This window comes from Arachis ipaensis, chromosome B3, assembly GCF_059453495.1.
Source record: "Arachis ipaensis isolate K30076 ecotype BB chromosome B3, ASM5945349v1, whole genome shotgun sequence".
In the NCBI taxonomy this organism is placed as follows: domain Eukaryota; kingdom Viridiplantae; phylum Streptophyta; class Magnoliopsida; order Fabales; family Fabaceae; genus Arachis; species Arachis ipaensis.
In genome coordinates this window covers 96,969,973-96,993,150 of record NC_142438.1, presented here as the reverse complement: position 1 = coordinate 96,993,150, position 23,178 = coordinate 96,969,973, and the positions used below count along the sequence as shown (strand labels likewise).

The following is a 23,178-nucleotide window of genomic DNA, read 5'->3' as shown; positions in this document are numbered from 1 at the left end:
TTGGATGCCCGAATTACAACGTGAGTGTTTCCTGAAGATTTGTTGTTGAGTATTTTGATGCTAACTGTTAAATTTCGTATTCACAGAGTAGTGGAAGAAGATGGTGTGGGTTCTTTCGATGGGCAAACATTGTAGAAGATGATAAAAGAAATTTGGAAGACGCTGCGGCATACAACAATGAAGAAGTGAGCGTCAATCTTGCTTTGAGGATTGGCACTTTGGAGGATGAGTTAAGGACCCAGAAATATATGATACAAATGTTAGGATTGCTGTTTTTTTTCCTATTAATTGTTGTTTTAGTTGTGATGGTAAAAATGTAAGAACTGTGTTTGAAAGCATATGTTAATGAATGTATGGGAACTCTTTAGTTTATTGGTGTGTTCTTTGTAGTTAGATTTTACAAAAATGAAATCCAAACTGAATGAACAGAATAAGTAAATTGATAATAGTAGTTGTTGATTATAAACAAAACATTGTCAATGTAACACACTATTAATTGATCACATAAGGATAAACAAAATGATACAGCCACCAATTCTAAAACAAGAAGACCTTCAAGTTTAAACTCTGTTAAAGTATTTACTACCAGAAAAACAAAATAAACCATACAGTCTGGCTATGAGCTATTCTTGTAGGGAAATAACAAAAAACCAAAAATAATAACCAATGCCCAAATCCCATATATATTCCAAAATCAGCAGCTAGAACATCCAATATCAAGTGTTTTTCTTCCTTGGTGCCTTGAACTATGGTGTTGGAACAAATTTCATGAAATTTTCCAACCTTGAAGATGTGGCCGCACTTGCTCCTTGCATGGGATCAATAGAAGTAGTTACTGGTTGTGGTGAGTTCCTCCGTTTGGTTGGTAATTTATGTGGCCTTTTTGTTGTTGGTGATGGTGCCGAGTTAAGTGTGAGAATTAGTATGAGTTAATGTGAAAAGGGAATTTATGACTAGGAAGTAAAAAACGAAGGTTTTGGACATTTTATACCTCATCTTGTGTTCCACCATAGCTTGGTTAGGATAAGTCAACTTCTTCAGCTTGTGGTGCAGCCACTGGTGGTGGAAGAGTGTTTGTAACACCTGCACCAAAAGGAACGTCAGCTGCTTGTGGTCCCGGAGTGGCAATGTTGCTTGCTTTAGCTGCAGGTGTACTCCCAGTAAAAGCAGCCACAGCAGCTTTGGCCTTGGAAGCTGCTACAACAGCAGTAAGCTCATCAGCTCTCTTCTGTTTACATCCCCTCTTGGTGTGGTCCTTTACACCACAATATGTGCATGTTGATGCCAGGGCATCATTGCCTGTTTTTCTATGCTTTTTCACTAGGTTTTCTGTTTAGTTTCATACAAATTTTGTTGATAAAGGAGCAAAAGCATGAAAAATCTCTGCATTAAGAAAATCTCAAACATAGGTGAATTTTAGTTAATATATAAGGTAAACATGATGAAATAGATCACACTAAGTGAAGTTATGATTTTGAGCATCATTAGCACACTTAGTATAGTAAAATTATCTTGTATGTTACTTTGATACACTCATTTGTTTGATGATAGGCAAAATAAAAGCAGAGAAGCAGAGAAAAGCAAGGAGGGAGAACTAATGTTGGTGGCAAAGTTGGAGTAAACGTTGGTGTATCACCAACGTTGGTATAAAGAAAATACTGCACCAACGTTAGAGGGAACGTTGGTAAACCAACATTACCCCCAACGTTCTCGATACCCCTCAAAAACTGGAAACCGGAAGAATCACCATGTGTGCGTACGCACGGAGAAGTGTGCGTATACACAAGCAGAAAATTGGCATGTGTGCGTACGCACAAGTGAGTATGCGTACGCACAAGACAGTGTGCGTACGCACACAAAGAAGTGCGTTGGAGAAGAACGTTTGCATGCTAATGTTGACGCAAACGCTGAAGAAAGGCCTGGGAGCAGAATTTTAATGCTGCCAACACTGCTAAAGACCCGATACACCCCTGAATCATGCAAGCAAGCTGAGCCCATCAAACATCACTCAATCCAAGGCACAAGAAGCATCTAGATTAGGAATTTTAATTCAATTGTAATTTGCTCTTTCATTTTAGTTTGTAAGCCTATATATAGGCAGTAGCTGGATTGGAGAAATCATTCTGGATTGGAGGGGAGTCCAGAATCATGCATCCACATCCCCTGACACACACCTTTCATGCACTTTTCTTTCTTTTCTTTTCTTTTTTGTTTTTCTGGTAGTTTACTTTTAGTTTGTAATTTCCATAATGAATTTGAAGTTTCAATTTCAGTTCTATTTCTTAATCTTCATCTCTATTTTTCTGCACTTTCTTCCTTCTCTGTTAGAATAGAGCAATGAATTAAACTAACTCTTTTCATTGGGCTAGAGAGCTCTATTGTTATTTAATGGATCAATTGTAATTTTCATCATTCTTGCTATATATTTTCTCTTGATTTTACTAGAAAACTTTCGGTCTTCATCCAATTGAACAATTGTCTTGACGGAGAAATTGTTCATAATTGGGTTTTCTCTTATCCTTAAGAGAGGGATGAGGAGATCATGCTAGAAAGACTTTCTCACATTGGATTAGGTTGGGGGTTGGATGGATATTGTGACATTTAATCCTACCAATACTTTGATCTATGAAGGTGTGTGGTATAATCAGTGACCAAGTTTCATCTCTTTCCATGAACAATTAAACCAAGACATTGGGAAATTGTTCAAGATTAGAGAGATTGGTGAGACAAGACATTGGGATCCAATCACCTAAGATTGCCAAGAAGATCAATGAATGCATTGATTGAGGAAGAGATGAGGATGAACTTGATCCGGAGAATTTCAATATCTCTTGATCCCAATGTTCATTTTATTTTTCTTCATTTACTTTATGTCATTTATTTTTCTGCACTTTACATTTATGTCAATTTACTTTTTTGCACTTTATTGCTGCACTTTCCTTTTCTGCAATTTACACTTCCTGTTGCTTATTATCACTCCAATATGAACCGTCTAACTAGGCTAATCAATTAACTATTGATTGCTTAATCCATTAATCCTCGTGGGATCGACCTCACTCTTTAGTGAGTTTTATTACTTGATACGACCCGGTGCACTTGCCGGTAGTTATTGCACGTAACTTTATTTTTTGCGTATCACATGTGAATGGCTTCAGCTGTCTCTTTAGAGTAACAGTCTGCTGCTTAGCTTTCTTATTTACACTAGTACCCTCATCAGCGTCCTTTCTTCTTTTGACCAACTTACTAGCCAACCAAGCTCTATTTGCAGCCCTATTAGAAATTTTTCTTGGACATGTATGATCGTCATAAAAAGTCTTGATTTTCCAGCAAGAGTCCTCATGATCCCTTGAGGCATAAACAACCCATGAGCACTCTTCCACCTGGCACACTTCCCTACACCTGACATTATCATTCTTTACAAACTTAATCCACCTACCCTCTTGAATGGTAAACTCTCACACAGCATCCATGAACTCTTGTTTAGTATTAAACTTCATGCCCACTTGAAGTTTCATCTCACCAAATCTCTAGCCCTTTTGGAAGATGGAAAATTCATCCGATTCTCCATCAGATTCCAATTCATCTTCAGAATTAGGAGGAGTCTTCATCTCCTCCGAGTGCCACGAGTTGGCACCATCAGATTCTGTACTCGGGTCAAGAGCATCATACAACAGTCCGTCTCCTGGACTTCCTAGAAAACCAAGGTCCATCTCTACATCAGATAAGTCTACAACAATTGCATCATCATCTTGCATAATAGTGTCTTTATACATCTTTTCCTTTCCTTTGGCCATGGCTGAGGCATTCTGAACCTTCTTGACCTCTTTCCTAATTGGTTGTGTAACTAATTCATCATCATTGCTAGAGCTGGCCTCTTGCACAGGGACATAAGAGTCATCCTCTGAACTCCCCTCATCACTGGTTGATCCGTTTGTAGTTAAATCCACATGAAGAGTTTGCTTCCCTTTGTTAGCACTCCAATATCCCTTTGCATGAGATCTTGTAATTCTTTAAGTGGGTTAAATTTGGGCTTGGGTTTTGAAGTAAACTTGGGCTTGGGCTTTGGTTGAGTTTTCTTGGACTTCTGATTCTGCTTGGGTTTCTGATTCTGCTTGACAGTTGGGGTTGTATTGGGCTTTCTAGTGGGTTTTGGGTTGGGTTTATGATGGAGTTTGGGGTCTTAGGATCACCCATGGACTTGGGGTCATCGTTGATAGGTCTTGTGGTGGGGGTGTTAGCAGGAATTGGGATTGCAATTGGACTGTTTGGGATGGGGATTGGAGTAGGAGGAACTGGGTCAGGATTTGATTTGTCATCTGGAATTTCATTTAAGGTATCCTCAGGGCTGTTCTTGTTTGAGTGACCACCAGGCTCCTCTTGTGCTCCATAATCTAGACACGGAACAGCTTCATTCCCCTCCATCAGTTCAGGCGTGGAAACTCCATGTTCGAAATAAACATCGAATACTCCATCATTCCTCTGTGCATGGAAGCACATCTCCCTTAATTCATCATTAGTGGTCAGAGCTCTCAATCCAACCTCCAAGCTCCTGTCCGAAACCAGCCACCAGTATTCAACTACCTTGTCATATCCCAACTCCTTGAAATAGTTTCTGACAAAGAAGACATCAAGTGTATCCTTATCTAAATCTCCTAAGCAACTTCTATTGTCAGGTGAGTAAACTAATCTTCCATCAACATTCTTCTTAAATGTTTCACCATGATGGAACATGATATCCAGCAACTTTTCCATCTGCATCGAAAAAAATACAACATTTTATCTAACATATGGAATTAGCAAACAACAACAGATCATATTCCAAAATTTCTTACTAACAACTACTTCAGTGACGTTGCCATTATAGAAATGCCCATATTTTTTGTTCGAAAACAGAGCATTTCGAAAACCCCTACCCACACCACCCAGTGCAAAAAACCCTAGCACATAACATAGCATCTATGGTTTTCCATCAATCTACACCAAATTCCCAAGTAAAATCCATAATGATGGATACCTTACCACTATGGAAAACAGAACAACACTATCTAATATACTGCATGCCTACCTCTGTCACAGGAAATTTCATGCAGAATCTTTGCTTCTTCCTTCACCGATCTTGAGCCAACGATGACCAGGTTCCTTTGAACTCCAAATTGCTTCAGTCTGAAAAGCCTCACCAGGGCTCTCAAATGCCAAGGTTTGGCGCTTTTAGTTCGAAAAAGATGAAGAAGACGAAGTGATCGCTTTGAATATTGGGAGGGGGTTTGAACATTTTGTTACTACTTCCTAGTTGAAACGGCGTCGTCTAGTTATGGGTTTAGTGCCAAAACCCAATACGATGACGTTTCGCATCCTCCAGCATGGCAATCATTCGCCACATCACTCCCGCCGGTAAGACATATGAACGGAAAATTCGAAAGGGACCAACTTGATGCATTTTTTGTAATCTGAAGGACGTAATTAGCGCAATTGGGAAGTCAGGGACTAAATCGGTGCATTTTGTGAATCTCAGGACCACTTTGGACTAAAAAATGTTAAGGACTATAAAACACACTTTACCCTTAAATTATTTAACCGTTTTGTCACAATCACACTTGGTATTATTTTAGGTTGCTGACTGAAGTGCTAAAGCAGCATGCGCCTTCCACTAAAAAAATGACAAACTAGATAGCAAATTGCATATGAAAAATGTTGATATAGGAGGTGTCTTTCATATGAAAATGTGGGGCGTGAAAGTACATTCATTAAGAAAAGGTGAAACTCATGTACAATTGTCTTTTATGTAAAGTTGATAATTGATAATTATTAAATGATAATTTAGTTAATCATGTCAAATTATCTAATGATTTTCAGCTATTATACACTAATATAAGCAACACCTTTCCTAAAAATATACTAATATAAGCAACACATTTTCTAATGACAAGCTTGACCAACTTTATTTTTAAGATTATCATTTACCAAGTTAATCTTGGGAGCTAATCCTCATATCTCCGAATTATAACACAAATTGCATCTCTTTAATATCCTACTAGGTTATAATCTAATTTTCATAAAAGTTCAACCTACTTCTCTTAAAAATAAACATGTTTGGAGGCTCACCATATTATCAATATCCATAATAACTCTCAGTTTTATTTTATTTTATTCATACTTTTCTATCTGACATGACTATTATTTTCTAAGTACAGTTTAAGAGCTACTACTTATTATTACAATACTGATTTATAGGTCAAAAAATTATCTAAACTCAAGCTGTCTTATTCTAAAATATCACCGGGGTTGTGATCTGTTAGGTATAACACAGTTATACTCTTCCTATAAATATGTTATTCTTATAATATATGTATTTTATTTTGTTAGCAAAAGATCAGATAACAACTAAGAAATAGAATCTTACTAAAAGAAGAGATTGTTACAAAAATTAAATATATAATAAATGATGAATGAATTTTTTTTTATTTTTGAGAAAAAGACAAATAGGTCCCTGACCTTTTACCCCGCGGGCATTTTCATCCTTGACCATTGAAAAATACTTTTAAGTCCCTGACCTTCACAAAACTTGGACGGATCAGTCCCTCCGTCCAAATGCCTCCGTCAGACCCAACGAAAAAGTCTGACGTGGCTCCCGTAATGCTTGTCACGCGTACGCGTCGGTCACGCGTACGCGTTGCCTGGCAGACTTTCCTCTCACCCACGCGTACGCATCGCCATGAATTCAACAAATCCCCATTTCTTCATGAATTCTCCACTTTGCATGTTTTTTTTTTCATTTCTTTCAAGTCATTCTTGCCTTCAAAACTTTAAATCACTCAAACAAACATATCAAGGCATCGAATGGGAGAAAAGTAAATTAAATTTAGCAATTTAGGGTGTGTTTGGCTTAGCGTTTGAAGCATCAAACGTAGGTTTAGTTTTTTTTTAAAGTTTCACCTTTTAGTTTGGCTATTTTTTCTTCTTCTGAACGTAAACGTGATTCTGCTCTTCAACCCAAGTTTAGCCAAAGCTAAAAATGATAGCTTTTGCGTTTACATTTTCACGTTAGATTGAAATTTATTTTCTATCTCCCAATTTTGTCCTTCATTGTTCATATGATTAATTTTGTTACTTTTCTTATAATATTATTTTCTAATACTCTCTCATGGATATTATTATTCTTTATAGAATTCTTATTTTTTGTTGTTTATATACATTTTTTACCTATTATTTTTTGTATAGAATAATAATAGTAAAATTATAGCGTACTAAAAAAAAGTACTAAGAGTACTAAAAATATCTATATAAAAATATCATGAAAAACTTTTAGATTTATTTTCATCACTATCAAGATAAATATTTAATTTTTATTATTTTTAGTACTCTCTTTTATAATTGTAATTCTCATGTACTATATTTTAGTGTAATTTTTTTATAATATAAATTATAGTCTCATTAAAAAAGACAAATTAAATAAAAAATTAATCATAGGTAATAATATAATCATAAACGTTGGATTCCAAAATAATATTAAAAATAAGATTATTGAGAGTACTGGAATAAGAGTATGATGTAAAAGAATACTAAATTAACATTTTGATGTCAAAACTCGCAATGCAAAGCTATGATGATGCAAAAAATAAAAAAGAAAAAGAAAAAAAAATCCGACGAAAAATATTACTAACAATGACTTTTAACTTTAAGAGCAGTTTCATCATTGTAACTTTCTTTAATCATGTAGAGGCTGTATCATTCTTACTTTTCTCCCATTCGATGTATTGATATGTTTGTTTGAGTGGTTTAAAATTTTGAAGGCAAGAATGACTTAAAAGAAATGGAAAAAAGCATGCAAAGTGGAGAATTCACGAAAAAACTGGGATTTGTTGAATTTATGGTGACGCGTACGCGTGAGAGGGAAGTCTGCCAGGCGACGCGTACGCGTGACAAGCATTACGGAAGCCACTTCAGACTTTTCCGTTGAGTCTGACGGAGGCATTTGGACGAAGGGACTAATGCGTCCAAGTTTTGTGAAGGTCAGGGACTTAAAATTATTTTTCAATGGTCAGGACGAAAATGTTCACGGAGCAAAAGGTCAGGGACCTATTTGTCCTTTTCTCTTTTTTTTTTTCATCCTTTTAAGCATGAATTGACATGGATACCAAACAAGTAATAATACCTAATATACAAACATATTGATATTGATTGTGTTATCTTTTGTTTATTTAAATTGAGAAAGTATTTTGTACTAGTGACTAATTTATTATCTGTTTTTGTGCCATAAATTATATCTAAGAATTGATATTTGATTAATCATTAATATATTTTTTGGAAACATGCATTTAATTTTTTATTTTTATAATTTTATATTTTTATTTAATTATGACCAGATTAACCGAATAAATCAGTGACCCATTAGTTAAACCAGTGACCAGTTGTATGACCGGGTCCATTACCGGTTCGATTCACTATGCTTTACAAGTGTTCGCCGCCACCATTCCTCATGAAGTCGACATATATCTCATCCGTCTCAGGCAAAGGCAAATTCAATCTCTAAACTGTAAACTGGACGAGTTATATCTCTCCCCAGACTTCCTATGTAGATACACAACCATTGATAATAAACTATAAGTACACCTTAATTAACTAAGTTGCACCTAAAAAATAATCTATAAGTCCTATAAACTAGTAAAATTGTAACAATTAGAGAGAATGTGTGTATTTATAAGCAGAGGATATCTAACTTATAGAGAGAGAAGTTAGAATGAGGAGGCCTCGGACTCTCTGGTTTAAACCTTTTTCAGCAAGCACCTTCCATGTTAGAGGCGTCTTCTCGTCCAGCGTCGGTGACTAATATTTTTTGTCATATATAATAGTGGAATTTGTTCAATGCACCTACGACTGATTAAAGTTGGTAGAAGAACGTTCTAACTTCAAAACTTTCATTGTTTGTAATCCCAATCCACATTATCATGCTCGTCGAACATTTTTAGTTACTCAAATGAGAGAAATACATGAAAGACATAACACGTGGTTTTAGAAACCAGCAATTTAAATATTTTTTACAGATCTCGTGTCCACGATGATAAACCTCCGGGAAGAACAACTTTTGAAAATGGGATGCCCACCCAACAAAACTAGGAATATTATATGATTGGGGGAACATATACAAATCACAAATATATGTGAACCCAGCACTTCAAGGACCCATCCCAAAATAACAAAGGATAATACGAACTTAAAGCAACTAGTTTGAAATTGCATGTCAATCCATTTGAAAACATAGTTAGAAGCCGATATCATGCCACCCATGTAAAAGAAAAAAAAATCTGGAAGGCAATTCAATGAGGTACTTCGCAGAAGTAACTTGTAGCAGAGAAGCAATCAAAGAATAACGCGAAGAATCAACCGTTACTACACATTTCAAATATACTAAAATATGCGTTTGATTCCAGAGCAGAAGCCAATCTATATTCAGGAGTGCTGGTACAACAGTCCTACTTCTGCAGCCCCTGGAGTGGTCTTCAATGGCAAGTCACATGAAAATTTTAGCTCAAAGGAATTTAAAATATAAAGACTTTTATTAATAGAAATTTGTAGATAAGTTATTTTGTATTTAAATTTTTAGTTATAAAAATACTTATTTTTAAGTTATAGCGTTTGGATAAATAACTCAAAAAATATAATTTTTTTTACATAAAAAAATAAATATTAAAATAACAATGATAACAAATATTTTTTAATATTAAATGTTGATTTTATATATCCTAATCACTAAAATTACAATTGATTCTTTATTTGCTCTCTTATTAGTTTCATTTTTAATTGGTTCTTCCCACGTAATATTATTAAAAATTGATTTTTCTACTCCACCTTCACCCATAGCGGTGTTCTTGTATGCGATGAAGAGTAATAAAATTTTAATATATATTTTGTTGTTTTTTTTTTTCCTATTAAAACTCCCTCCTCTTCTATTGGGATCAAAAACTTGCTATAACTAACTATAAAAATAATAACAAGCTATATAAAAATAAAATCACATGTGAAAAAAATAAAATTAGAACTGAATTTTCATACCACATAATATTAAATACAAATTTAATAATAAAAATAGAGTAATAAAATGATAAAAAAATTAAAATAAATATATGCAATAAGTGAATCATATGAGGTGGTGGAAGGCCAATCCTTCCATCACATGGACATTGGGCGAAAATGATGGTGGAAGGCCAGTATATAGAATCTTGGAGGGCCAATATTTCCAGCAAAAACAAAAAACATTTTTACCAAGAATGAAAGTAAATCCTTTTTGTTTTGAAGTCAAGTTTTTCGGAAGTGATAGAATAACTTATCGAAGTCATATATTTCTACTTCTTCAAAAAGTTGGGAATTAACTTTTCAAAAAGTTAAATTTTTTTTTTTAAAATGGTACCAAACACGCGTATTGTGACTTTTCACAATTCAAAAGTCAAAAAGAGTAGCTTCTGCTACTTCCCAAATGGGCTCTTAGTCTGGCTTGAAAAATCTTTCCATTAGACATCTGCCTCACAAATCGTGCAAACCGATCCCAATTCTGGGTTTCAAACATTCTTTTGTTCATTCTTACAAAGTTGAATGCAAAGGGCCGCTTTTCAATCCCATCCGAGTAAAACTTTGACATCTTCAGCACTTGGGAGAATGCATCATCATCTAAATCAGTTGTAAAATTTTGACCTTCAAGTGATATGTCACAAAGCCTAGCAGCCAGCAAAAGCTGTTTAAGAAATCCTTCAGGGCTACCACTAGGGTTTATCTTTTGCATTGTGGCATCTTGCATTTCAAAACAAGAGCAGCAAATTGCAAACCCATACTTACTAAACAGGCGAGCAATGGGCAAATATCCATCCCTGTCGAAAGTATTATAATAGCCTGCGGTTAACTCCGATGGATGGGATTGAATGGCGTAGTGCCAGTGAATGGCAGCTACTTCTGCAGATATAAGGACTTCTGTACCCCTAAATATAGTTTCAGCTTCCCTACAAATTCTCTCTCCATGCAGCAGCAGCATATTTGAGTACCATTCAAGGAAAAATTTACCATATGGTGTGTTCCAAGAGCCACCCTCATTTTTAAAGAAATCAGTATGCTCAGGATTTTGCGTCAAACTTCCCGCACCAAATGGACCACCATCTCCCCATTCACGCTTTCCAATTTTTCTCGCACAGGCATTTAGAGAAGCTAGCATGTACTGGAAGGTTCAAACAAAAGAAAAGAAAAGTTAAACTTGATGCTTATCATATATACAAGTACACAACAGTCTCCTATAAGGCAATGCATGCAGCTCCACACCTTAATAGCTAAAGCTAAACTTACCTTATCATAGCATTGGAACTCTCCAAGTCCACCAGATGAAGCCACATTTGGCTTCTGGAAAGAGAATGACGGATATCTTAGTTCACCACCAGGACCCATGCCAATCTGTACCCTCTGCAAAACAGATGAATTTCACCAAACTGCTATCAACATCCACTAATGATGACTGGAATTTCCAAACTTCATTGCTATAAACATCCCAAAATCATCAAGAACCTTACTGTAATGGTAAGGCCAAGAGAAGGCCTGAAAGTCTCCCTGAAGTCTCTCATAAAATCTGCATATGCTTGAATAGGAGTGCGTCCACGCAGCACAGGAAGAGTATCACATCCTAGGGAAATGTATTCAATATTTCTTCTTCCAAACCGGTCAGAATATGCTAACTCTGGATCTTTGTTTATCTCATCAAGCACCCATAGAGGAAGCGGTATCCTACACAAAGGGGACAAACTTCCAGAGTATGAGGCTATGTCTAGGACACAATACCTACCTACAAAAATAGTAGTAATTCACATAAACAAACAATCAACACTGCACCAAATCAGGACTAGTAAGAGTTCCAAACACTATTTGAATATAAAATATGTACAAGGCAGGAATAATTATCTTCTCACTAACTGTAAAAAATATTATTTTATTTCTTTAAAGCTACAGTATACATGGAGAAATTTGTCCATGTGAAGGATGAACAATCTTATTCATAACAACATCATAGCATTTTCGGACTATGCAAAACTGACTAAATTGATAAATGTCATTTAGGATTTAGCTCAAAGGATACAGAAAAGTTTTATGTTAATATTTGCTAACTGCCAAACCCAACCCTTCCCTTTTATCTTATTTTAAAATTATGAATAGGAGAATGTTTAGTTTGTTACTTGTTAGGAGGATAAATCATTTCGCAAAGAAAGAGTATATCTCTGGAGCAGCATTGCATTGCTCGTCTACACAGCAAAAAAAGATATTACAAGGAAGCCTCATACGCTTACATAAATAGTTATATTAAAATTCCCAAACCTGTAAATGCCTAACCAACTCAATTTCAAGGGCCAAACAGTAACTAAAACGAAACTTCACCATATCAAATATCAACAGAAAAGGCAAAGGAAACAAAAAGGCGAAATTAGCAAGAACCTTATCAATACAAAGAATGAATCAAATTTCGAATCAATTAGCAAAGAAACATACTGATTAGGATCATCAGGGCCTGTGCCGTACTGATGGAAAGCAAGAACAGCACGAACCTTGAGGCCACACATGCAAGCCATCATCACGAGCTCACGATAGCCTCGCCAATCGTAAACCCTAGGTTCTTTCCTCTCAATAATTCCCCACCAAAACTCAACCACAACGCCCTCCACGCCCGCGGCGGCGAGCGCCTTCAGCGAGAACATCATGGCCCTCGGCCTCGATATCTTCCCCTCAGGGCCCACTGTATTCACCGGCAGCGTCACGAATACCGGCGATCCCCTCGTCTCGCGCTGCGGCGAGAAATCGTGGTGGAGCTCGTAGGGCACATCACCGTTGTCGACGGAGCCACCGGCGCCGGAGGACCTGGACGAGTTGAGGCGGGAGGAAACGGCGAGTCTCCGGCGAGTGGGAAAGAAGGTTCGGTTGTAGCAAAGGTGAGCGAGAGCGAGGAAGGGAGAACGAGTGGTATCGGAGGAAGTTGAGATTAGGAATGAAGGCGAGAAGGTTGTTGCTGTTAATTGTGAAGCGAACATCACCATTGATCGGAAGGTGAAGAGAAGTTATGGAGTTAGGGTTCGGGTTTGAACGTGATTGAAATCAATAAGGTCATTTATAGCGTACAGAGGTTAATCTGTACAGAGCTAAAGATATTCTCTTTAATTAAAGGGCGTGTTGACAAGTGGCATGGTGCTCTTTGCAGGGGGAGCTTGGCAGAGATGGCTCCGCATTGAGTCTTCATGGAGCTTGGCAGAGATGGCTCCGCATTGGTGTCCGTTTTTTTTGTCATGGTATGGGCCGGATAGCCCGACCCACACCCACACACTAACCAACCCTAACCCAACTACTAACATTAATATTACAGAACCTGACTCTCCCTTCATAAATCTCCAACTAACATTTATCTACCCATATTAACAAAAAAAAAAACATTTATATACCCAAATTCAAAATAAACCACAACAATCCGCGCTCCTCGTCACTTTTTATATAACCAGAGCAACTCGGTGAAGAAAAAGAATGCTCCGAACTATCACTTCCGCAATCCGCAATGCGTACAGAGTGTTGGCTTTCCTAATCCCTATACCCTACACAACTAGTCCAATTTTGTCACACCGATCACCGATGGAATAAATAAGGCACGTTGCACAACATTTTCAACAAAATCTTCAATTTAATTCACAGCATGTACAACTTAGGCAACAAGCAGTCAGCAGAGTCATCAACGATCATCAAGCAGTGACACAGGAAACCTAATCACCCAGTGATACAATGCGATGAATTGAGCAGACCAGGAAGAAAGCTAAGCAACCATTAATATTACCTGCGATGAAGGCGGAGAGCAGAATACGGGGAAGGACGGTTCGAGGCAACGGACGACGACGACAGTGAACACCTCGAAGACCGCCACGACAGACACAACGAGGAAGAACCCTCTTTCCCTTTCCCGGAACTCCGGCGACAGGTCAATCACGGATGGGTTAGCTACTCGAATCACGAATACCAAACGATGCCGGAAGATCCAGAGCACGACAACCGAGTCAGTACCGCGGATGACGACAACGGCCGCCGATCTGTATGAATAAGGTGCGGCTGGTGACAGTTTGCGCTGCGGAACGAGATCTTGATAGCAAAGACGAGACAAGGAAGGAAGCTCCGCAGCGCAGACGACGGCGGCAGTGTTTACCTCCTACTAACGATGGTGGTCGCAAGGTGGATAGGGTTTCCTTTCCCCCTGAGGTTCAAATTCCGAAGAAAGAAAGAGAGAGAAGGGGGACGAGCCTCTCCTTCCTCTTTTGGATTTTTTTAAGAAACTCAAATGGCCCATTCTAATTCGAAACTATTCTCTTCGAAAATATTTCACCACCAGATTTGCAAAAATGGGGCCCAGCCCAATACCATCCCAGAAAAAATAAAGGGGCCACGCATACCTAACTAAGCCAGGATGAAACGGCTCGGCTATCTGTGCAAGCCAGAATGACCGTACAACATCTGATCCTGGTCTCTCATGCTAGACAGTAGACACCAAGGACACGTGTCGGCTTGCCATCCACAAACCCACCTCTTACGTCTATACCAACTTGGTTCTTTTGCCATAATATTTCACCTAGGGTGCAGTGATGAATGCATACTGGAAACACACACTACACTACCGTACAGTACTCCCAGGCTGTGGCTTTTGGTTGTGGTGGAGCAATTATATGCCTTTTTATTTATCTTTTTCGCTTTTTCTTGTTCTTGATCTTGCAAGAAAAAAAAAAGTTATTATAATTTTTAAAAATATTTATACATCAAAATTAGTTATCAAAATTAACTATAAATATATATTTTTTAATTTATTTTTTAATATATATTTATATTTCAATATATAATTATATTAATAATTAATTTTAATAACTGGTTTTAATATATATTTAGCCTTTGGTATTATTTTACAGCTTCTCCAACAGTATTGTTGCCATGCGAGTAATTTTTTAACGGATGCGTGCAATCCCTTCCACCACATAGAGAGCAGCAAGGGTTAACATTTTATTTAATTAATTTTATTAATTCACATTAATATTTTTTAATAAAACTATAATTTTAAATTAAGTCATTCTAAATAACATTTAAAATATCCTGTAAAATTAAACCTTAAACCTTTTCTTTTTTGCTTTTTAAGAACTAATCCTACGTAAATTTAAACACTATTAAAGTGTTGATATATTATGATTTTTGAATAAACCTAAATACTTCATGATTCCCTTAAATTCTGCTGCTTATACATGTAAAAACTTTAATAAATAAACCTAAATACTTCATGATTCCCTTAAAAAATTATTTAAGCTTTTGTTCTACCCAAGAATAACATAAGCATGCAATTGAGTTAACTTTTACATCCACAAGGAAGATTAGTTCTTACAAGAGTAGTTCTTTACAGGAAAATATTTTTACATCCACGATCAGCCTCTTTACCTGTGTCCGAACTAGTGGAATTGCACGATGTATCAAAATTCTACTACTCCCAAGTCTTAAAAATTTGTTTAGCTACCAAATTTCAATCATGTACATAATAAATATTTCACAAAATATTAACTGCGAGGAAACTTGGAGAAGCCCTTGAAGAAAAACTATAGTACGGCCGATGAAATTTATAGACTCATGGCAAATAATAATTAAAAAATTGACATTGGAGACACAATGATTTGAATAATTTCAAGGAACGGCTAATATGTTGTTGCATTACCTATTCCAAACACATGGAAGGACGAAGACGATTGTTTCGCTCTACAGCCAATAGTAAAAAGGTTAAAAAATGAAAAAAAGACATAATGTATTCCCCCTTCTACCCCCCAACCCATCATTATCTAAAAGACTGACCCCCATGAAACTCAAACAACCCAAATACGGGCGCAAGCCCCATAGAGAAGGCAATGTTTGCTTGTTCTTCCCCCATCGTGAAAATACCGGGTTTTTCATCTTTCCTTTAAACCGCAACTTTTCTGCCAAGTTAGCAGATAGATCGGTCATCACCCACCGACCTCCTCCCATTGCAATGCAGAAAGATAAATTTAAAAAGGGAAAAAGAAAGAAAAACGCAGACTCCAAGCTACTGACATGAAAATGCAGACAGCAAAAGGACCTACTGACTGAAACACCTTTGCCCAAAAATGGTGATGACCCGACTCATGGGATGCAGTTGAGACCTCCACGCAACAGATGCAGATATGTATGCAAGAAACAAGGACCTCTGAAACAGCAATAAAAGCCTCAAAATGAAATTGCTCGACTGATTGCCAACTTGGCCCATTCGGCAGATTCCTTGATCAAATGATCATCAGATGATAAACACTCTTTGAGGAAGTCTTTGCTGGACACAGATTGCTGGATCAACGGACCAGCACTACTGCCCAAAGTATCAGCTAGGTCGCCAAGCACGCCAATTGCTGTCTTAGTCACAACATCATCCCTGAAAGGAACCAGAGATGCCAATGGATTAAAATAACATAAATTACTAAATCCACAGAACCAATTCATAAACAGAAAATTCCAATGTATACTTACATGTCTTTCTCCATATACAAACTGTCCAAGAATTGCAGTACATGAGGAGCATAAGGCATCAGAAGCTGGGTCTTCGGGGAGCCCTTAAACCCTTGGAAGATACCTGAGTAAGCCTCAAGGATTCCATTTCTCAAAGAATTAGTGTACTCTGTCATATCATCATCAGCTCCAGACGTATGGGCTGATAGCTCGGCAGCACTCTGAAGCATGGGCATAGCATATAACAAGTACTTTTCAAAGTTCTCTCCAATCGCCAAGGCAATGTCGCCAAAACAAGAAAAAATGGGAGGCTTCACAGACCTATGCAACTGATTACTGGACAAATCTTTAAGAAGTTGGGTCATTATCCCATCACAATAGGGGAGTATTTTTTCCTCCAACGCCCTGCATACATCACCAACCACACCCACTGTGATGGCACAAACCTGGTAGTCTTCAAAATTTTGGAGACCCATCTCCAAGTACTTGTAAAATTCTGTCATATATTTAGCAAAATCAGGACCGGTTGCATAGGCTAAAGCTCCAATTGCAAGCATAGCCTCCTCATGAGCTGTCGCACTACGTGAAGCAAACACTCTTAGAAACAAAGCCATAATTTGGTCAGCATACTGCATGAAATGATACTTCGTTGGTTCAGATGAACCCAACTTCTGAATGATGACCTGCAAGCAACCACACAGAAGGCCTTGTAACTCATTTTGCCTCTCATCAGATGAGACCTTCTGATTCTCGAGAGTGTTGTGGAGCTCCAACATAATGAGAGGCGCAAGCTGTACCACCATTGGAGCTGTTTCATCATTAGAACACCTCACTACTTCATTTAAGGCTTCATAGGCTGCTGTTCTAAGGCGTGATTCTACAGCATCCTCTCTGTGAGTTACAGTGAGGAGAGCTTGAACGATATCTTGAAAGTATGGGGTCAATGGAGAGGATGCAGATCCAGCATCCTCATAACCTTGGGCAAGAAAATAGAGAGCACCACACGCCTTCTCAGCAACGTTAGGTACATCTTTCATGCTTTGGATCAGCACAGTAACAATCTGTTGGCAGTTTGCTGGTGTGATGATTGGTGTATCCAAAGCTGTGCCGTGCAAGAACTCAAACATACGTCCAAGAGTCCATGCAGTAGTGTCCTTCACATGATTACTTGGGTCTTTCATCAGTGCAGTAAGCATGAAGTTCAAAGCCATGGTCACAAGTGGCTCAAGCTTTTCAGGGGATGGACCTTCAAGAATGGAGCCGAAGGCATAAGTGGCTGCTTCTCTCTGCCTCCAATCTGGTTTAGATATATTCTCTTGAATAAATGGCATAACCAGAGGCACAATGTCATCACCAACTGTTCGTGCAACCAACCCCAAGCATGTGCCTCCAGCCATAGCAATGTTCCAAGCCCCTTCATCTTGATCTTGATCCTCGTCTTGCTTCAGCAGTGTTTCCAATAACATAGGAACAAGAAATGAAAGAGCCTGCTTAATAAAGTAAAAGCAAGGAATATCTGAATCTGCACTAAAATCACCTCCATATTCTTCTAATATATCAATCTCTTCATCACATATTGAGCTCCAAAACTCAATAGCCTGAAGTGCAACTTGCTCCTCATCCTCCTTCACAGCCTTGGCAGTGATGTTGAATATATCTTGGATATATGGAGCCAATTTTTCATAGTACGTTGAAGAAATAGCTACCAAACACTCAAAAGCTGCTCGTCGAATCTTCACATCAGGAGAGAGAGTTGTCTCACAAACTATTCTCATGATGTAATCACGCTCCATATCATTAGAAAAGTTTGCCTGAGCAAAACCAAGGGCGTTGTACAATGCTCTTACAGCAGCAAGCCTAACATCATTGTTTTCTTCTGTAGAATTCATTCCCTGAACAACCGCAGTGAGTATCTTATTTACATGATCCTGGTCTACCACATCTGGTGAGACTTCTTCACAAATGTACCCAAGAGTCTCAAGAGTTGCCTGCCTCGTAGGAGCAGGTAGCTGATGAACATTTGATAAGAGGGATCCTATCAATTCAGGCCACTGCTTGTGAGGCAACTCTATACCAGCGACCTTTGCAATAACTTGTGATACAGTTGAACGAGCATCTACAGATGGAGAGGAAAGGGTCCTCAACAACAACGCTTTAATTTGGGCTTTCAAAGTTGGGTCCAATGACAGCCATCTTTGAACCAATTCTATCTTTCTGTGTTGTTCCTTTGCATCAAGAGCATTCTTGAGAATTAGACCAGCTAGCTTCCGACTCTCAGCAGGCTTCTCATCATTTGCCAATTCCCCAGCAAGAGAATACAAGAAGCTTGGAAGATTCTGCTCCTGAAATTGTTTCAAATTCTCTTCTGCTTGTTTCCTAAGCGCTCCATCAACTGCTTGCGCATTTAAAAGAATTTGAGTAACCTCCATGGCCATCTACACCTGAAGAATACATGTATAACCACATTAAAAGGGAGCACTAAAGTGCACCTAACAGACTAGCAACAGCAATTTATCAGGCACGTGAAGATGCTATAATAATTAATAGATAAAACACTACTTAACCACACAAAAAAAGTTACAAAAAAAACGGTGAGCAAATTAATTTCCAGGGTGCACCAGATTAGAACAGATTCAGATTATGTCTGGCAACAAAAGATAGGTAATTATTTAAACACATGGCGTGCCAGGTGTACCACGTATGGAATACGGCTAGAACTAGGTGAAACAATCAAAACCAACTTCAGAAGAGAAACAGTAATACAAGTAGTGTCCCACTGAGAAGGGCATGTATCATTAAGTATACAACAACATCTACCAAAACGCTTTTTTATAAAAAGTAATCTTTAGCACACTGGACGACTGTTTCGCACATGTTCCAACAGACCGAAAAAATGCAAGGAGGAATATAAATTCGAATCCATTTTCCACATTCCCTGAGCAAAACTAATAGACCATAACTAACTCAAAAACATTCTGATTCAAATAATCGGCCAACGAACAACACAGAAGAGGGAAAAATTAGGAAAATCAAAATAGAACTGGTTCTGATCAGAAATGGAAGCATACCATACAAATTAGTCAAATAAAATACAAAAACGAAGACTGGATCACTACCACGGATCAGAGTTCGAACTAGTAATAACAGGAATAATAATGAAACAATAACAAACCAAAGTAACGAAAAGCTTGTATTTAGGGATTAGAAGACAGAATGAATGATGCGAACTCACGGCGAGTTGAGAAATGGAATCGGCTGAGGGGAGAGGAGTGAGGAACCAGTTGAACTCGGAAGAGGGGGCGCGGCGACTCTGAAACCCTAGCAGAGTGTGGGAAAAAGCAAAGACGAGAAACTGTGTTAAAATTTTGTTTCTTCAATACGCCTTTTTTATATTCGTTGTACGACACTCCTGGACTGATGCTAACTAATATCCGCCGTTGATTCAAATAGGATTGATCTCAGCCCTCCGTTTCTCCTATCAACGGCTCAATTTTGAATTGCTTACTGGATCTTGATATTCCTGCCAGAACCTTAGGATTTTAATTTTGTTAGTGCGAGCGGTGTCGAGTGGTGCCACGCGACGATCGGCGCGCGTGTTCTGCGTGGGGTTTCAAAATGAATACCATATGATATGGGCTGGAAATTTTGCATAGGTTGATTTTTTTTTCTACGCGCTGTGTCAATGGTGTCTGATTTTTGTAGTGACTACTGACTAGTGTGATCTGGAGATTAATAATTGCTATCATAGCCATGTCTTTTTCTAAAATTATTTAGTACCTACTGTATCATCACCGCTATTACTCAGATGCTTTTTATTTTTTTTAATTAATAATTAATTTTTAACCACAAAAGATTCAAAGCATTAGATAAATATATCCATGAAAAAACAAAATTAATAGTGTACCCACAAAAAATATATTCCAGTTGACAAGGTTAGTTAAAATCTAAAAAATTATTCAAAATTTTTAAATTATTTCTTTTTTATTAAATTTAATTTCATAACCTTTCTTTCTCTTTTTCTTTCTATTCCACCACCGCATTTACCTTCAACTTGACAAGTTCAACTTCGTTGTCTTCTATCAATTCACCCACCATCTTTCCCACCTCCATTGCTTCCATCTTTTACTTCGGCAACTTCCTCGTTGTTTGATTCACCACCAACACTACTTTCATCGACTCCAAAATCTCCTTCCGCTTCCTATCCTCCACGCCTCCATCTCTTCAATGGTTTCGACGCTATTGTCTGGGGTCCATCACGGCCAATCGTAACGCCTTTTTACAATATTCGAAAATAGTGATAATTTGCTAATTTTAAATGGAAGCCACATCTTTCTGTGACAATTGTTCGACCATCCCACCAATACACTTGTTCCTTCTCAAAATTTCAGTTTCGGTTAGAATTTAAGATCTGATTTTTACTCTTTTATCCTTTAGAATAAGAAAAATTTAATCCTAAATTGAAACGGTAGCATACTATAATAAAATTAGTGTTTTGAATTTTTCTGTGAATATTGTGTGCAGCCTTGTTTTGACATTACAATAATATAATCCATAGGAGGATATTGTAGTTATTATATCAACTCTTTCTGGCACACGGACAATAAAAAGAATAGACTCAATAGAGTTCATTGGTGGTGGTGTCAGAAGTGAATGTTACGGTGGCAATGAAAAGGAAAGAAAAAAGATTGTGGAATTTGGGGGGAAAGTGACGGAGAAATGTTAAAAATGATAATTTAAAAATTTTGAATAATTTTTTAGATTTTGGTTAATTTTGTCAAGTGAAATCTATCTTTCATAAATATAACATTAGTATTTTTTTTATTGCTAAATTTGTCTACGTCTAAATCTTTTCTGGTTAGAAGTTGTTATTTACTCATTTTTTTTCATATTTCCTTACTTTGGAATAATTATCACAAATATATTAAAATATAGGATTTAACTAATTAATATTCTAAGGGCACAAGTTAAAATTGCTATTAATAAAATTTTTTAAATATTTTACTTTAATAAATGACACAATAAATATATTGAAAATTTAAAATTTATATTTTTTATAATTTTTTAATTAATAATTTTATTATGTATTTTAAAGACGAATGTTAGCATCCTATAAATAGTTTTATCTAGTAATTTTTTACATTTTGATATCTCTCTATTATAAAGGTTCATTTTATTTTTTGAAGTTATGACTACTATAATTAAAATTGGGCCATGAGGTTGTAAGATAGTAATTTAGTTCTTAAGATCTATTTAATTACTCTTAGGATGTGTATAAAGTTCAAAAAATATTTAAAAGAAAATGTTACAAAAATTGGAAAGAAGGGGATCAATGAAAAGTGTATAATTGAAGAATTAGTTATAAGTTATTATATTATCTAAAAGTTACAACATAATTATACATTATAAAAAATTACTTATATTTTAAATTTTTGTATTCCTCTACTTTATTTTATTTTGTATTTTGGTCTTATATTACAGTCACGTACACTAATTAATTAACAAAAGATTTTGAATTATCTGTGGTATTCTATTTTAGAGAAATGAGGCTAACACTTAAAATTATAAATTGTCATTATCAGGCTAACACTTAAAATTACAAATCGTCACTATCAGTATATGATAAAATTATTCTTCTACAATCATCATTTATAATAGATCGCAGCTCACTAGGAAATTGATTTAAAAATTAAAAATTTTGATGAGCTTTGAAGTTCTCTTTTGTTAACCAATCAGCACACATATTTCTTTTCCTACAGTTATATGAAAATTTTAGGGTGCACTTGGTTTATATTTTTATTTTCAATGTTTTTTATTTTTTAAATTTTGTGAAAAAAATAAAAATAATAAAAATAATAAATTTTATTTTCTATTTTGACCTCTTATTTTTATTTTTTATTTATAAAAACTAAAAATTAAAAAATACTAAAAAAAATAAAAACACAAATTAATTATACCCTTAGGTAGCGTTTGTTTGCAGAGACTGAAACTGATACTGGGAGACAGAGACTCAATATTATGTTTATTGAGCTAGATACTGGTACTTAAATTTCTGTCTCCATCTTCAAAATTTCAGTATTTCAGTACCTCCAAAAAATAAGGACACTGGAGACAGAAGATTTTAAAGACGAGGACAGAAATTTTAATTATAATTTATTCTTGAATTACCCCTATTTTAATTCAATAATTCCAACATTAACCCTAATGTAAATCACCCTGTTCCTCCCCTTCATCAGCTTGCTTGCTAGGCACACTCCAATTTTTTCGTCTCGTCTTCTCTCTAGTACACGCAGTTGTAGTTCTTGTCATCTGCGCCCTTGTGTGTCCTCACCGTGTGAAACAGCTCGTACTTGGATCTCGCCCTATCCCGCCGCTTGTTCGACAGAAGCACGGCAGCGCCGCCCATCCTAAAAATACAATTGCAGAGGAGCATGGACCGCTCATTCCCGAAGTACCAGTTCAGAGTTATGTTATCCGTGCTCACCACCACCGCGTATGAGTTGGGGTTCGCCTTGAGGAGATCTTTGGCGAGGTCGATGGAGATTAATCCAGCGCTGCATCCCATGCCGCTCAGGTTGTATATTTTGCTGTTGGTCCTAAGCTTGTAGTGGTTGACGATCATGGCAGAGAGGGAAGGTGAAGGTT

The 23,178-nt window shown here is 36.8% G+C and overlaps 3 protein-coding genes across 4 annotated transcripts; all 3 read right to left on the bottom strand.

Annotated features, from left to right (window-relative positions):
* Positions 1–832: 832 nt before the first annotated feature.
* On the bottom strand, positions 833–4,752 carry LOC148571692 (uncharacterized). Its single transcript, XM_088508368.1, has 3 exons — positions 4,515–4,752; positions 994–1,160; positions 833–904 (listed from the first exon to the last, which is right to left on the bottom strand). Exons 1-3 carry the CDS (start codon positions 4,750–4,752, stop codon positions 833–835), a joined length of 477 nt encoding a protein of 158 aa, XP_088364494.1.
* Positions 4,753–10,356: 5,604 nt separating this feature from the next.
* On the bottom strand, positions 10,357–14,291 carry LOC107630673 (beta-amylase 3, chloroplastic). 2 transcript variants are annotated; one of them, XM_088509783.1, is made up of 4 exons: positions 12,514–14,291; positions 11,547–11,757; positions 11,326–11,439; positions 10,357–11,200 (listed from the first exon to the last, which is right to left on the bottom strand). In XM_088509783.1, the coding sequence occupies exons 1-4, from the start codon at positions 13,053–13,055 to the stop codon at positions 10,442–10,444; spliced, it is 1,626 nt and encodes a 541-aa protein (XP_088365909.1). In that variant the 5' UTR covers positions 13,056–14,291; the 3' UTR covers positions 10,357–10,441. The 2 variants fall into 2 exon arrangements, with proteins under 2 accessions (XP_088365909.1, XP_088365910.1); XM_088509784.1 differs by having other exon boundaries at positions 11,547–11,811; positions 12,514–13,203.
* Positions 14,292–15,697: 1,406 nt separating this feature from the next.
* On the bottom strand, positions 15,698–20,267 carry LOC107630672 (importin subunit beta-1). The gene is made up of 3 exons (XM_016333875.3): positions 19,769–20,267; positions 16,558–18,977; positions 15,698–16,462 (listed from the first exon to the last, which is right to left on the bottom strand). The coding sequence occupies exons 2-3, from the start codon at positions 18,969–18,971 to the stop codon at positions 16,264–16,266; spliced, it is 2,613 nt and encodes an 870-aa protein (XP_016189361.1). The 5' UTR covers positions 18,972–18,977; positions 19,769–20,267; the 3' UTR covers positions 15,698–16,263.
* Positions 20,268–23,178: the final 2,911 nt, after the last annotated feature.

Excerpts from the sequence above, each read along its gene's own strand:
- LOC148571692 (XM_088508368.1), bottom strand. The coding sequence starts at position 4,752 with ATGGAAAAGTTGCTGGATATCATGTTCCATCATGGTGAAACATTTAAG. Across the intron at positions 1,161-4,514 it reads ATTGAGAGCTCTGACCACTA|TGGGAGTACACCTGCAGCTA; the intron begins ATGATGAATTAA and ends GGCTGCTTTTAC. Across the intron at positions 905-993 it reads CTATGGTGGAACACAAGATG|CGGCACCATCACCAACAACA; the intron begins AGGTATAAAATG and ends TCACACTTAACT.
- LOC107630673 (XM_088509784.1), bottom strand. The coding sequence starts at position 13,055 with ATGGTGATGTTCGCTTCACAATTAACAGCAACAACCTTCTCGCCTTCA. Across the intron at positions 11,440-11,546 it reads CTCTTGGCCTTACCATTACA|AGGGTACAGATTGGCATGGG; the intron begins GTAAGGTTCTTG and ends TCTGTTTTGCAG. Across the intron at positions 11,201-11,325 it reads AGTTCCAATGCTATGATAAG|TACATGCTAGCTTCTCTAAA; the intron begins GTAAGTTTAGCT and ends TGAACCTTCCAG.
- LOC107630672 (XM_016333875.3), bottom strand. The coding sequence starts at position 18,971 with ATGGCCATGGAGGTTACTCAAATTCTTTTAAATGCGCAAGCAGTTGAT. Across the intron at positions 16,463-16,557 it reads TTGTATATGGAGAAAGACAT|GGATGATGTTGTGACTAAGA; the intron begins GTAAGTATACAT and ends GGTTCCTTTCAG.